This window comes from Mytilus californianus, unplaced genomic scaffold, assembly GCF_021869535.1.
Source record: "Mytilus californianus isolate M0D057914Y unplaced genomic scaffold, xbMytCali1.0.p SCAF_6, whole genome shotgun sequence".
NCBI lineage: Eukaryota > Metazoa > Mollusca > Bivalvia > Mytilida > Mytilidae > Mytilus > Mytilus californianus.
This window is the reverse complement of record NW_026262712.1, coordinates 47,421,637-47,437,868: the sequence shown is the minus strand read 5'-3', so window position 1 is coordinate 47,437,868 and position 16,232 is coordinate 47,421,637. Positions and strand designations below refer to the sequence as shown.

Here is a 16,232-nt window from a genome sequence, read left to right as displayed (position 1 = left end):
TAATATAAGTTTCAATGTTTGCCTTTCATTTTGGAAATAGATTTTTGAAAACGGGAAATATTCAACAGTTTCATCATTATAACAGAGTGTACTATGATTTTACGATTTATCAGTATATCTTCAACTATCTTTACTTTCAAATAAACAATCTGATGATAACTGATTAAAGTACAGTTTTTTCAAAACCAAATACAGACTTGGATATTTTATAATTTAGACATTTAAACATGTTAAATGAATTTATTATACTTCTATTCCAGCTATCAATGAAACTATGCGTTGAAGTTTTCTTGACAATCCTTTTACTATTGTATAACAGTCTGCTAATTTGTCAAAAGTGAACCAAATCAACAGTCATGTACTATATTTTCTATCCAAGTAATTAGAATGATTAAAACTTATTCAGCTCAGCTGATATGTTAAAGAAAAAAAATGTTTTTTACCGCATGTAATTATTTGGCAGAGTTCAATCATTCTTAGACTTGCTTTTACAAGGATTTTCAACGAGATTATGCCCAACTCTTAATGAAACGTTGTTATTGTATATAAAAAAGTTTTATCTAACTATCGAGACAAAAGCGAAATACTAAAAAACCAAGGACAAACAAACGTGTACACTTCATAAAAACTAAGGATTAAGCAACAGGAGCTCCAATTAAAAAACAAGGGTGTTGTCAGGTGCTCCAATAGGAATAGTATATCCGATTCCACATATGTCTTCCGTTATATTGCTAATAGCAAGTAAACATTCCAAAATATGGAACATACAAGATTTTTCTTTTCAACCCAGAGAATACTAATAGCAATGTAGTTAAAAAAATCAATGATACAGGCATTTTTATAACTCAACTGTGAACAAAAAGTTTTATTATTCGAAAAAAACGTTTTTCTACCCAAAGGCATAGACAACTTTTGGAAGTTTTTTTGTTTCAAAAGTTTTTGATTCAAGCGAAAATGGTGAGTCCTATGTGGACGAATCGAGCGTATGGTGTACCTAAGATAAACCTGGTATCTTTGATGAGTTTTTTAAAAATACCGCCTAGGGCGATGGCACTGCAGCTTTTCTATGTTAAAATAAAACAACATTGATACGATCATATAAATTATTTGTTTAGAAAATGATGAATTATTCCAAACACTAAAGATTTTTTACCGCTGGCATAGTTGACAATAGCCGTATTTGAAACAACTGTAAGATTTTATTTCAATGGTGTTTAATTTGGTACTTGATTTGTCCTTCCAACTACTTTTATTCGAGCACCACTGATGAGTCATAAGTAGAGAAATTGCGACCTGACAGTCAGATACTAGTACGATACGGCTATGAAAATCAATGTTTAACAATCTAACAAATACAAGCATATTCTTTTAAAATATTATTCAAAAGAAGATTACCGTGAAACATTTTGTTGTTCTATATGTGATTTTACAGAATTTTAGGCCCTCAATGCTCTTTAATTTTGTACTTAATTTTGCCTCTTAACCGTTTAGATTCGAGCGTCACTAGTAATATGTTAATGATCGAACTCATCATTTAAAAAGGTAATAACATAATTGGATTTTTTTTTATTTCATTTATCCATCCACGTGCTTTATAAACTACTCTTTAAACTGGTTTATTCTGCTGTTATTTATGTCCAATTTTGGTTTATTCGAAACTGGGGATTAAAACTCATCAACGGTCGTCGTTATTACATATGTGTCACTTTGTGATATAATCTTTAATTTTACCGAGTATGTTCTTATCCCTATTGTGACATTCAAATTTTGACTTAGTGATGATTGGTATTGCGAGTGATTTAAGACGCTTACCCTGTCGACGCACCCAATCTCGCTACTAAGTTTGTGTTTCTTGCTTTGATTTGAACATCGGTAAACTACCGTGACCTTAATTTGCTGTCTTTTGAATATTAATGTTTTATTGATGACCTTTTTTCAACTTTTTCATTTTATGCAGATCTACAATAGACATATTGTAAATAAAAGTGTTTACTTTCTAAACAACAGTATTTCTGTTCCGTGCATTCTTGTAGAAATTATTTGTCAAACACTCGATTGATCCTTCATATTTTCTTGAGGGTATAAAGTAGAACAAGAGTTACAAAAATAGAAATGATCAAAGTCTTTATGATAGTAAAACTACTCATTATTTGTGAAAATCATTAGATGTCAAACGCTTTGTCATGATATTGTTTCTCTATCGAGTTTTATTTTTATTTTAGATACTATAAACAAGAGTATATCACCTCAACCAACGACAGGTTCTCAGAGCCGCATGAAGAGACTAGACTAGCGGCATTCTTCAAAAACTCGTATCAACTCTGATCACCAAAGCATGATGTATGTTATACATGACAACTGCGTATATTTTTTAGAAGTCTTAACGTGAATATTGTTGTTATTTTTAGTAGAAAGTTAGAATATAAAACATTCAAACACGAGCTCGTCTTGCAATTTTCTTCAAGAAAGATCTTAACTTCTAGGAAAAATATGCTGTATTTTAAATAAAATTTGTGGTTCGGATTTTTATGATTTATTTGTGTCACACTTGTGCCGCTTTATATGCTGTATTACGCAAATGTGCTACTTCGATCTGTAGAATATCTAATGAAGCTGTCCCAATAGTAGTTTATGAGATGCATTCCGTTGTTGAAAGTTCAAACTCTTTTAAATAGAACATTATTATTTAACCACCTAATGATATTTTTTACAAGTGAACAAAATCAAAATAATTAAATACCTTCTTACTTGAAATAATTTCTTATTTTGTATACTGCAGATCTATATTAAACATCTAGGTAAACTTTTTGTTTCATTTTCCCCATGAAATAGGGCTATGCAGTTACTTGATATTTTAGATTATTTCTTTCCGCTTATAATGCCGAATAGAACTGACTCAAAAATAATTTCTTCTGCATAAAAACCAGAGCTGGCCCAAATATGCATAAATGTTGAATCAATACAGTCAAGTGTTAAAATTCCAGATCTAATGTTGAATTCCCTTGCAGTATTTTATTATATATCACAAATCTGATAAAATAGCCTTACTAGATCATAATGATAATTCAAAGAAAGCTAAAAGAAATAACAATTGTTCAGAAAACAACTGTTCATAAAGTCTAGCGGTCAGTATATCAAGTTGAATTTGGCTGATTTATGAAGAAATGTACACATATATTTAAAACATATCGTCAATGATCTCAATAAATTGAATTGTTTTTATAGGCATATTTGGTCAATATTTGTTAGTAACACACTTTGGTTTTGATCAATATATGTTACTTATAGACCATGTATTTGTTCAATAGAATATGATTTTGAGTTATATAAATTTTATATAGATCAAGTACTTGTGCAAAAGAATATGATCTTTAGATACATACATGACCTTTGTTTACGTAAACCATGTATTTGTTCAATAGAATATGATTTTTAGATATATACATTTTATGTAGACAATATAAATTATTTGTTAAATGGAATATGATTTGAAGTTACATGTTAATAAATTTTAAGGTAGACCACGCATGAGGGTAATAAAATATAATTTTCAGATACATGCATTACTATTTTACTTTAACCATTTATTTGTTCAATATTATATGATTATTAGATTTATACATTTTATGTAGACCATGCAACTGATCAATAAAATATGATTTCAAGAGATGTACATTTTACGTTGACAATAAATTAGTTCAATATATTATGATTTTATATATATGCATTTCATGTAAACCATGTATTTGTTCAATATAATATGATTTTTAGATATATACATTTTATGTAGACCATAAATTTGTTCAGTAGAAGATGATTTGAAGTTACATGTAAATACGTTTTAGGTAGACCATGTATTTGTTCAATAGAATATGATTTTTAGATATAAAAATTTATCTAGGTCATGAGAGTACATACAAGGTCAATGGTGGTAATACTCCTAAATGGAAGCTGCATATGCACCTTTGACCTTGTACGTACTCTCATTTTTTTTTTTAATTTCATGTTATTTCACTCAAATATAGCAAACTTGAAATATTCTGAGTAGATTGAGTCTCAAAAACATATTTTAGGGGAAATTTCCTTGAAATAGGGCTATACCATGAATATAAGTAGACAGAGCAAGCCATACTCAGTCTTTTCGGGAGCGTTTTCTGACATTATTCTCCTTGTTTCCTATGTTGTGCTATACAAGAAAACTGTTTCCCAAGTAATTCTTTAAGAAATATACAGTAATAAGTAAATGAAATGTTTTTGTGAAGCAGTAACAATAAATTATTTACTGAAAGGGAACCGTTTTATGTCCCTCTCTGGAAAACGGCGTAACTTTAAGTTTTACGTAAGGACTTATTGAAATCTCCATGGAGTCAGTTAACTTTTATATGGATAGTTCATTCAGCTTGAACACTTCAATTACTCATTTATTATCCCCAAAATTTTGATTTATTATTCTAAAAAGCAAAAAAAATTTAGGGAATAAGAGGTACAAATGGACCAAAGGGACCTTATAATAAAGACAAAGAGGTACATTAGTGGTTTTCATCATCTCATCATCTTAAAGTCATCTTTTGTATCATATTCAACTGTTTTTATGCAGATGAGATGAATATTGGATCATTTATTGGCGATATTATTGGCCCACACTATATTCTATCATGATGCGGGATGATTTATTTTTTGAAGAAATTTTGCTCAAATCGCTGTAGATGTCGTCTTACGTTATATTAAATTTCTCTCAATCTATTGCACTAATTATGACAAAACTTGAAAGTAATGCTTGAAATAACCAGTATTTTACAGAGAATTAATCACATTTATTTTATTCCACAAAAATGTCTTCCATATACATTTTTTGTAGCCATGTATTTGTCAATGGATGTTGCTTTAAGACCATGTATTTAGTTAATAGATGTTCTAATAGACAATGTATTTATTCATAGATGTTACTTATAGAACATGTATTTGGTCAATAGAATTTGATGCTTAGCAATATAAACCGTAAATTTGGTCGATATAATTTGGTGTTTAGATATGCGTTTAAAATAAACCGTCCGTGTATTTGGTCAATAGATGTCACTTATTAACCTTGTATTGGGTCATTAGATATAAGTATCAGATCATGAATTTGTTCAATTTATGTTACTTATAGAACGGGTATTTGTTCAATTTATGTTACTTATAGAACGTGTATTTGGTCAATAGATGTTGGTAATAGAGCTTGTGCATGTATTTGGTCAGTAAATGTTACTTATAGAACATGTATTTGGTCAGTATAATTTTTTTAATGTTTAGATATACCTTGTATACATAACATGTATTTGGTCATACATGTTACATATTGACGAAAGATCAAAATATAAGGGACATAATTTTTAAACATTTGTACAGCTGAGATATGCTGGTCTGAGTCACAGTTATGCTCCAATATATGCTTTCAAAAACACTTTAGATCTCATTTAAAATAAAAGTTTTGGTAGTACCTGCTTTCGCTGGTAAAATACTTTAAAGGATCCCTCAATAAACACTTTCTGGGGCATTTCCGATACAATTACCTGCTTGAGTCGGTAGTTAGAGATAGTAGAACCTCTTTTGTTTTCACAAATTCTCCAAAAAGTAGGCCTTTTATAAACATTTATTTTTATGCCCAAGTTAAATGGGTCATAGCAGTACGATATCATGCTAATTAAACTAAACTTATCTGCTCGGGCCGGGAAGTCTTTATTACAAAATGCATGCTTGATTTAATCTCCTTGCCATATATTTGCTCATATTTCTTGCTCATCTAGTTGGTTTTATTTATGTGAAAGCAGCTTCTTATTGAAATATAATTATTGAACAAATGTTGACAAGGACATTGTCATGTTTATTTTGCAGTACTGTACTTGCGTGGGCTGGTATTGTATCCCTATGTATAGCTATTCAAATATTATTCATCACATTCAGTTTTTCACTGTTAGTTATAAACATAGATAGAGCTTGAACTAATATAGCTAATACGGCAAACTGTACATTCTGTGGTAGCATAAATCGCTTTTAAACATCAGTTATGACGAACGATTTTCTTTTTTTGCCAAGTGCTCGGCCTTTGTGGAATAGGAATTATTTATTTTATTGCACTTACTGGTGGATTAGTTGACCCCTTTCTTGGCCAAGCTATTGTAGTCTGTATTATTTTATTATCGTTTAATATTTTGCATTCATTATTATCTTGTTGTTTATTTTTGTATGAGAAACATTTTTTCTCTGAAAAAGTAAACATTTCGCGATTCACCTTTTTGTTTCTCTTTTCATTCATGCATTGCCCCTATGGACCAATAGAAAGTAAAAGACATGAGCTAATCGCTGATTCATTCAAGTGAATGATAAATCTCTGGTTGTTTGTTTGGATTGAAGCAGGAAAGCATAAATAATGTTGTAAAATTTACATATTTTGATGCTTAAAAAATGTAGAAAGAAAACGTTTTTGTGTTTTGTTTTTTTTTTTTTTTTGGGGGGGGGGGGGGGTGTGTGTGTTTAATATTTATATCCTTTTATTAAAGGCAAATATCAGTGATCTCATTAACTTGAATTGCTTTTATAAATTGTTGTAATATTCTTTATATATCTTAATGTTTAAATAAACGTAAAAAGAAAAACGTTTCACTGTCTTTAGATATCAATTCAAATAGTTGCTGTTCATTCACATGTACACGAAAATTGTATCGTTTCTATTTCACACTAACAAACAAGATAGATGTGTACCGGATAGGGTGAACGCTGTCTATTCCTTCTAAAACAATTGCCGTCGTGCACTGCAAGAATGTTTTAACGTATTTTTTAATGAAAATGTTTGTTTTAACTCTATATAAGTTCAAGTACTATAAAGTTGTTGTGCAAAATACACATAACCAATTTTATTTGCTAATTGAAAATTCAGCTGAATAAAATAATTTAAGACAGCAGAGAAGATAATTATGTTTTAATTGTTTATTACTAAGACTTAAATAAAGAGTGAGCTATTTATACTGTAAATTTATGATGTCTCTAGTCTGGTCAAAGGGTCAGAATGTCCTACTTAATTAAACGATAAATTGTTGAAATTAGATAACATGTTTTCACGTGCAGAGAAATTTCACTCATGACCAGTGCATGATTGGATTACATCTTTCTTACTGGTCAATGATCTTGCAGGGTCAGCACGAGTTCACGTGTAAGTGCGTTGTGGTCACTTCCTTTTATCATCAGCATTTGATGTGTTAACTTGTGATTCTTATCAAACAATGTGTTAAAAATTCCCACCCACTTACCTCCCTTAATGTTATCTTTTGAAGTAGATATGTATATATGTTTATTTGTGGGGCAGATTTTTCTCCCCACCTTTGCTATTTGTTGTCATTTATTCAATTGATATGATATTAGTTGATGTAATTTCGTATTTATTATGTATTATTATTTCATATTAAATATGAACTTTTATGTCAAATGTTTTATTTGCAAAATGTATTTTTTGCATTTTATGATTTTGAATAAATGACCTTTTTTCGTCAGTTTAGTTTTTATATCATATAGCAAATCAAGCTCAGACTCTGACCTGTGTATACATAGTATGTTTATGGTATCTAGCTGTCTGTCTTAAACACAGATAATATATCAAACGGGACATTCCAAATCTCATAGTCTCTTTGTTACTTTTTGCAGTTGTTTTAATCTGGTAGTATGGTCAAGTTTTCAGCTTGTAATTTGACACAGTTAACTAACAGTCAGTCATGTTCTTTTTCAACTACCTTAATTTGGTCGATTCCAGTTTCACAACATGCACGTTGCCATCGAATGTCTCTTTATTACTATTCTGTACTCACAATAGTTTGGAGTCGTTGATGTATAAATAGAATTGGGTTTGATTCAGTACATTCACTAATCGCAATTTGGCTTTAACTAAGGGACTTGATTAATATCTGTAACAAAAATTTTACAATGCATGTAATAAACTACTGTGGATTCATTTATTTTCGTGGATACCAATTTTCGTGGATTGAGGAATACTAACATTTTCGTGGATATTTGATTTCGAGGTTTTTTCCACAGTCTATGAACAAGCCTACAGAAAATTCGTTATTTGTTGACATTTAAATTCGTGGTTCATCTGTGTCCACGAAAATTGGTATCCCATGAATAATGAATCCACAGTATCAAAACTAGTACCAGGTAGTCTCCCAAGTCCAAAACTACAGTGCAAGTCCTGTTTATTTGCAATGCAAACGGTAACACAATTATAAGTCAATCGAAAATCTAAACGCAGTAGTTGTTATTTTGAAATAAAGAGCGACATTGAAAATGTTTAAACAAATCTTTCTACAAAGTTATTATTAATTTGCTTGGAAGAAGTATTTATCATCGACATAATTACTAAATGTACATAATCTATTCATTTCAAGATTAAAACTGCAAACTTTTAATGCTTCAAATGGCATTCTTCCTAGTTCACTCATTAATTGAGGCGAAATATTTGTTTGCCCGCCAAATTTTACAAAACTATATAACGTGACTCTACCCAAAGTGCACCTATTATGACAATTTTGTCACCTACGTTTATTTATGATCTAGACAAAATTTTCCATTCTGTGTTTATTTTGTAGATGTATCATTATTTACCATATAGTTCCATCAATTTAATTTTGAATCCCTTTTGAATCATTAAAAAAGGGTTTGAACCGACGTCCAAACGACCCATGATTCCGTAATGAGGCGTACCCAAATTGCATTCATGCTTAAATTCACATCCGTAAAAATCAAATAAGTAATAATTTGTTCTATTTCTCAAAATAATTAGAACAATTGACAATAGTCCATGCTTACTGTTCATTTTTTAAGAAATGGATGCCTGCAACGTATTTTTATTGCTCACTTTTAAAAGCTGACTTCTTGTGGACGTCGCATGGCGACGTTTCCGTAGATTTTATTTTTTTACTGAAAACTTCTTCTATTGATACATACTGTGACCGTTTTGTGTATATTTAAATATATTTAGCATGTTTAGCTATGTTGAAAAACATGCATAATGTCAAATCATAAAAATACAAATTGTTTAGTCTCTAAGAAAACTTGTAACATTTCCGCTGCTTTTTTTTTTCGGAATGGGTGCAATTTTGGGTACTCGGTGCAATTTGGGTACGGTTACGTTATATTAATGAACGGAGAATTTAAGAAAAGGTATGTCACAAATCAGTTAAGAGTTGAAGCAACGATTACTGTGTTGATGAAACTTCGGCAACTCTCAGTCTACCAGCAGAGGTGCCGATCCATTGCTAATAAATGAAGAAAAAAAAAACAAAGAAGCGTCTGAAGCTCTTTAATGGTTTAAACTGTTCAGAAACGTTGAAAGCCAACATTTTACATAAAAGGCAAATTCCACCAATGGTCACTTAACTTTAGGGAGTTGAGGTCTAGTTTCTGAGTAATTTCTATATTTATAAACGCTGAAATTCAGAGCGTGTTAGATATAAATTATACCAGTACCAAAGCGGTGACTATTCAGCAATTGATACCCTTAGGGACTGCCAGTCCACCAGAAAAGGTATCGACCAAGTGCTAATACATAGAATTAACACTTTAGATCTCCGCAGTGCTCTTTTGGATTAAACTTCCACAGGACTGCTAATAGCAAAATATTTGAAAGCCAATGAAGCATACATTATTTAAAACGTGAGCTATATTTCAAGAAGGGACTTGAATTAAAACTTATCCTTCTTAGGTCAACTTAACCTTAGGGAATTTCAACTTAGTTTCTTAATAATTTCTAAATGTATGAAAAGAGAATTTACGAATGAATCTGCATGACATAAATCATGTCAGTACCGAAGCTGTGACTACTAAAATGATGATGCACTTGGTGACTATCAGTATGTCAACAGAGGTATTAATGAAAGAAATACTTTGATACGTTCAAAATGCTGTCCTGGATTAACCTTCATCATAAACCTTTTTAAATAGAGTTTTATCTTTAAAAAGATTTATCAATGTTTTTATTATTTCGACCATTTCCGATATTACAAAAATGTAGCACTGTGTTATTAAAACTAATAATGCATACATGAAATATCTGAATTGTCTAAACTGGCTGTACTAATGAAACTCAGAGATCATTAAATACTTGTATTGGAGTATTTGATAATGAAGTCACCTTAGCAGATTTCATTGAAAACACAACTTTTCTGACTTTGTTTTATATAAACATGATAAATGTATTATCAACGTTTTTTTTCCTTATATTTAAAGTGAGCTGTTAGTTTTCACAAAATCTGTAAAGTTAATTTATAATACTGTGAGGTCTTTCTTAACTCGCCAATGATAAAAGAAGATTATTCGCAAATGGCAAATGGCAAATGGCCCATAGATTGGAGGTAACTGTTGCTAGGGCCGGACACTACATTCAAAATTGTATTTATGTCGCTCATAGCAATGCTGGCTGATGAATTCCTTGCCTTACAACTCTAAAGATGTCAAAGAAAGGGGAGAAAGTATTTTTCTATTTAAAAGTAGCCTCAATATTCAAGAACTGGTTTTTTAAAACATTAAATAAGCTATTGCCCAATACCGATTGTTGCTACTTTGTTTTAAAAAAAAAATTCAACACTGAATCAATTGCATACTGGATGTATATATAAATAAATTTCTATCAAGTTTATGTATATATCAATGAATCAATGTCGTTAATAAAGACATCTCTGTTTTTCTGTAATTTCACTGATTCGAAAATGTGAGTTTAAATCTTCATTTAAATGTTGCATAACTGTTTACATACTCTCATTTAGGTGTTGTCTTAAATATTTTTGATATACAATTAGTTAGATAGATCTCTCTTGAATTTGATGGAATCCACTTATAACTACATGTTTTCAGTACGGTAAAATATGATTTATTCCACTGAACCTGATATAGTCGAGTTATGAATATACACGCGTGAGCACATTTTGATCTGAAATGGTAATTTTGATCATTACATGTATACATCAGTATTATACTAAATAGTCTGGGCATATTCAAACTAATATAAAAATGTATCAAACACTGTTTTTCTTGTTATGACTACTCTTTCGCAACTATAAAAGATAGCTACAAATTTATTTTCCAAATTGCTCGTTATATCCTCAGAATGTTACGTTTAATTTTGACCGAAGCGTTACGAAGACTCCATATGAGAGTTATTTCCCCTTATGTATTTGAATTAAGTGAAATGTATGTGTTACTGGTAAACCACAAATGATAGATACCTAGGGTGTTTTGATTTGAGGTCCTTGGTCCACTGAAAGAAAAATAATGTCAAGGGCAAAGGTCAAGGTCATGTTCTAAATTTTGATTTTGGCTTGTTATTACTTATTATCAGAAGCCTTATAATATGTCGACAACATTTTTTTATTAAATTGTTATATGCAACATGTCGTAACACATACATTTTGGTTGAACGGGTACAAGTTTTCTCCCCTCTCATATTTAAAACTAGCTGTATGATGATATAACTCATTAACCATATATAGTAAAGACCTAGGGTCTTTGGTTTGAGGTCCTTACTTTATGACCTTCATATTTAGGTCGAGGTCATAGGTAAATTTGACGTTCTAGATTTTGACCTTTACTTTAACTTTATATTTATACATGATAGAGCCATGATAATTTTTGAATTAGGTTGCAAGCCATATGACCTTGAAAAAGCCAACCAGAAGTGACCTTATGTGAACCGTAAGTAGCTATTTTTTGTACTTATTTAATGTATAATTATATAGAGCCATATATTTTTAGAATCAGTGTCAAGTAAACGGTCATTTTATACCGGAAGTTACATTTTTCAAACCGGAAGTAACATATTATATCCCTTATTTCAAACAAAAATGTATAGAAACCATATATTTTTGGAATCAGCGCACAGTTAGCTATCATCTGACACTGGAAATGACATTTTAAACTCGATTTGAAATTTTCATATCAAAATACATGTTTTTTTTGGTGGGAAGACCTTCAATTGTTCTCTGAACAATTGGTTTTTAATTTTAAAAGGTATCACTTTTTCCCTTTCTTTTGTGGAAACTTTATAAAATTACCTTGATTGAAAATTATCATTATATGCATCCTTTCTGATCTGGCTTAAAAACGAGTTTGTAACTTTCTTTTCCACGGGTGCAGATAAATCAGACCACTTTTGTTTTATGATTATTATCTTGTTTATGTAATTCTATAATGTATCTATTTGCAAGATGTACCTGCTATATTTCTTAACACTTAGTTTAATTCTTTTGTAGCATTATTTATTATTCCTGAATGATATTCAGTCAACGAATTCGCAAAACGTAAAATCGTCTTGTTGTTTCACATGACATAGTGTTTATTGCTTCGCATCACAGTGCATCAATTCATGGGTTACGCTCGTTGTGTACTTTATTTGTAGTATGTTGAGACAACAACCCTAACTAATAAGGGTGTGCTCGATTATAAGTCATATCGGAAACAAAATGTGATTCTATATTTCAAACTATTCTATTAGATGAAATAAAATAAAACAGTGTATTATGCATAACCCATCGATTTTTCTTTCCTTTTGCTCATTACAACGAACAACAATCTTATGCATTTTTTAGATGAGTCTTAAATAGCAATACAAGCAAACTAAAAGTATTTTTCATACTTCCCTATTATCTGAAAGGAAGCAAAACAGAAAAATAAAACGTATGACTACAAACATTTCATTTAAAGAGGAAAACTACTTTTTAATTCAATTTAAGGTGGCTAGGGTGTCTTCCTCCATCTTGGATTTTGAAATAGCAGATAACAATCGGTCTAGATTTTTAATTAAATGTGCAAATTTCTAATGTAGTATGTAATGCATGTGTAAGACTTTTCATACTAATATGGAAAATTATGGGTTTTACCATATTTACGGCTATATTTTACAAAAAAACAAACTATTTTTACTTGATTCGTTTTTTTTTTTTTTCAACTTTGCCAAAAAAGGGAGATAATAACTCAGATATAAGGGGAGATAACTCAGATAAAGTAACTTTTATAATAGAATGTGTTGTGAATTTACCTATTTTATTATGCAGCAAGAAAACGAGTCCGGTGACCCCATTTTTTCTTTTTCTTATCTGAAAGCATATTATTAGAGCTATCTTTTCATATTTTATCTTAAAATTCTATGATTTAGTTTTCTTTTTATCACACAAAATTGGGTTTTCCATACATAATCTATACAAAATTTGACAATTAAGCACAACCTGTAGCGTGAAAAAAAGCCCCGTGACCCAACTTTTTATTATATTTTTGAAAAAAGCATGATATAAACTACATTTTGACAAATTATGAAAATCATCTATAGATTTTGATTTAGACACCCCATCTACCTGCACGTTGATTTATATTTACGGATGATGTCCTTGTACCAAAGACAAAATTTTGTAAATGTTTTGACAAGTTTGTGATATCGAAAACCTTGGTGTAAGTGTAATTATTTTTCAGTAATACAAAGATTTCTTTCGTTAAAATCAAATACGTTGTTACATACACGAGCGAATCGAACAAGTTGAGATATTTAATCACCATAAAATGGCGACAAGAAAACGTCACCATTTAAAAATGGATAATGAACAATAGGAAATGAAAAATCATCTCTTTTATCGTAAATTGTGGTATTAAGCTTCCCGTTAAAGATATAGATATCAAGATCCAGGAAAAGGCAGTGTTCATTGTTAGTATTAGATGTGTACAAATGTCATGATAATAACCTGTCACAACAGATAGATGCAGTGAAATTCTGAAACATAGATAATAAAGACGTATCTTTTACATCTCAAGCTAGAATATATAGTTGGTTTTTTTTTCACTAGAAGTTTGACATTTAATTTTTCCAACATTAGATTCAACTGAAAACTTGTGTACTAAATAGAACTATTTTGAATGAATGATAGTAATAAAATATACATTTTTCAGTTATATTTCCTTCTAAAATATGTAATGATTTCTAAATAATAATAATAATTAATCAAAACTGAATACCATTTACAAAATAGCTGAAATGAACGTATCGTAAGTTCTAGAATACTAAAATTGTCTTTCTGATTGGCCATTATTATCACACTTGTATAAATATCTTGCATGCATTAAGTAGAGACTACAAGTAATAGAAAACTAAGTAGATGCAACAACAGTTTAGCAATGTTCAAGTATAGTATATTTATTTAGAATATACAATATAGAATAACTAGATGTGACATGATCGTCAATGATACCATTACCCACCAGAGTCAGATATCTACCAAAATTACAATGTATTCAATGAAACAAAGTCGGAATACATGTAATTCTTTCGGTCTTTCAGTTTAAAATGGGAAATACTAGTGTTAAAATAAGAAAATTCAAATGAGTTTACACTATTGAAAGAGGACTTAGAATTTATATACTCTAAAAGGCTTTCACAAAGAGTCAAGCTCTTTCAATTTGCCATTTCTACAAACATTTATTAGGTCTTTCCACTTTTCTGTGGAAAGACCTATTGTTTCTGTTCTGATTATTAGGTCTTTCCACTTTTCTGTGGAAAGACCTATTGTATTTGTTCTGATTATTATTATTATTATTATTTTTTTTTTTTCTTCCGCCTAATTTTGTTCTCACGTAAAATTTTTGTTTCGCAAGATGTCGCTTAGATATTTCTTATATAATATCATACAGTTTATGCGCTTTTTATTTTTACCCATTCTAAGCCGAACAATTTTCTTTGTAGGAGTTATCTTCCCGAACACTGTTTTCCTTGTTACTGCATCTCCTCCGTAACCGTAAAAGAAAGCGACAAATTTATTTTACCAAATTGCTCGTTATATCCTCAGGATGTTTTGTCCAATTTTGACCGAGGCGGTACGTAAACTCCATTTGAGAGTTATTTCCCCTTCTGTATTTGACATAAGGGATATATAAATGTATAGCATGAATGGTAAGTGATAGAGACCTAAGGTATATTGATTTGAGTTCCTTGGTCCATTTAAATGAAATTGAGGCCAAGGTCAAAGGTCAAGGTCATATTCTAAATTTTGACTTTTCCTTGTTATTTGATCTCCTCTGTCACTTTTAAAGATACAAATTAAGAACAAGTGCAAAATGTTTGCCTAATTGTGATTAAGATATGATACATTTGGTCTGAAACAATCCGATGACATCTTATAGGAGTTATTGTCCCTGAAATGATTCAATTTAAGGTTAATTGATTATTACTCCAACTTGTTACATGATAAAGCCATAAGGTCTTTTGCAAACTGTTGGTTGACATATGACCTTGAAAAACATTAACCGGAAGTGACCTTGAGTGAACCGGAAGTAGTATTTTTTGCACCTATTTCATGGAAAAGTACCTAGAAACCATATATTTTTTGAATGACCATAGGTTAACCTATCTTTTGAGACCGGAAGTAACATTTTATAAACCGGAAGTAGCATATTATCTTCCTTATTACAGGCATAAGTATATACAAACTATATATTTTTGGAATCAGTGTGAATAAAGCTATCATATGAGACCGGAAGTGACATTTTCTTAACCGGAAGTAGCTAATTATCTCCCTTTTTACATGCAAAAGTATATATCAACCATATATTTTTGGAATCAGTATAAATAAAGCTGTCATATGAGACCGGAAGTGACATTTTCTAAACCGGAAGTTTGCAATTATCTCCCTTATTTCAGGCAAAAGTATATAGAAACCACATATTAATTGAATCAGTATGAAGAAACCAAAGCTTGGACGCCAATAGTAATTTTGAGTAAACTGGATGTAGCTTCTCATCAATAATTTAGAACATTGATGTGGAAAGACCTTCAATTGTTCTCTGAACAATTGGTTTTTAATTATTATTATTTTCTTCCGCCAAATTTTATTCTCGCATAACATTTTTGTTTCGCAATATGTCGCTAAGATATTTCTTATATAGTATCATACAGTTTATGCGCTTTTTATTTTCACCCATTCTAAGCCGAACAATTTTCTTTGTAAGAGTTATCTCCCCAAACACTGTTTTCCTTGTGACTACATCTACTCCGTAACGGCAGAAGAAAGCGACAAATTTATTTTATAAAATTGCTCGTCATATTCTTTGCATGATTTGTCCTATTTTGACCGAAGCGATATGAACACTCCATATGAGATTTATTTCCCCTTATGCATGTGATACAAGTAATATGCATTTCTAACTGGTAAACCATAAGTGATAGAGACCTA

General features: G+C 30.4%; 1 protein-coding gene across 3 annotated transcripts in view; it reads left to right on the top strand.

Annotated features, from left to right (window-relative positions):
* Positions 1-2,820, top strand: part of LOC127706387 (uncharacterized) — a 50,077-nt gene extending 47,257 nt beyond the window's left edge. For all 3 annotated transcript variants that reach the window (XM_052210969.1, XM_052210970.1, XM_052210968.1), the window contains one exon: positions 2,223-2,820. In XM_052210969.1, the coding sequence (XP_052066929.1) occupies positions 2,223-2,293 (71 nt within the window). In that variant the 3' untranslated portion in view covers positions 2,294-2,820. The remainder of the gene's footprint in view (positions 1-2,222) is intronic.
* The last annotated feature ends 13,412 nt before the right edge of the window (positions 2,821-16,232 follow it).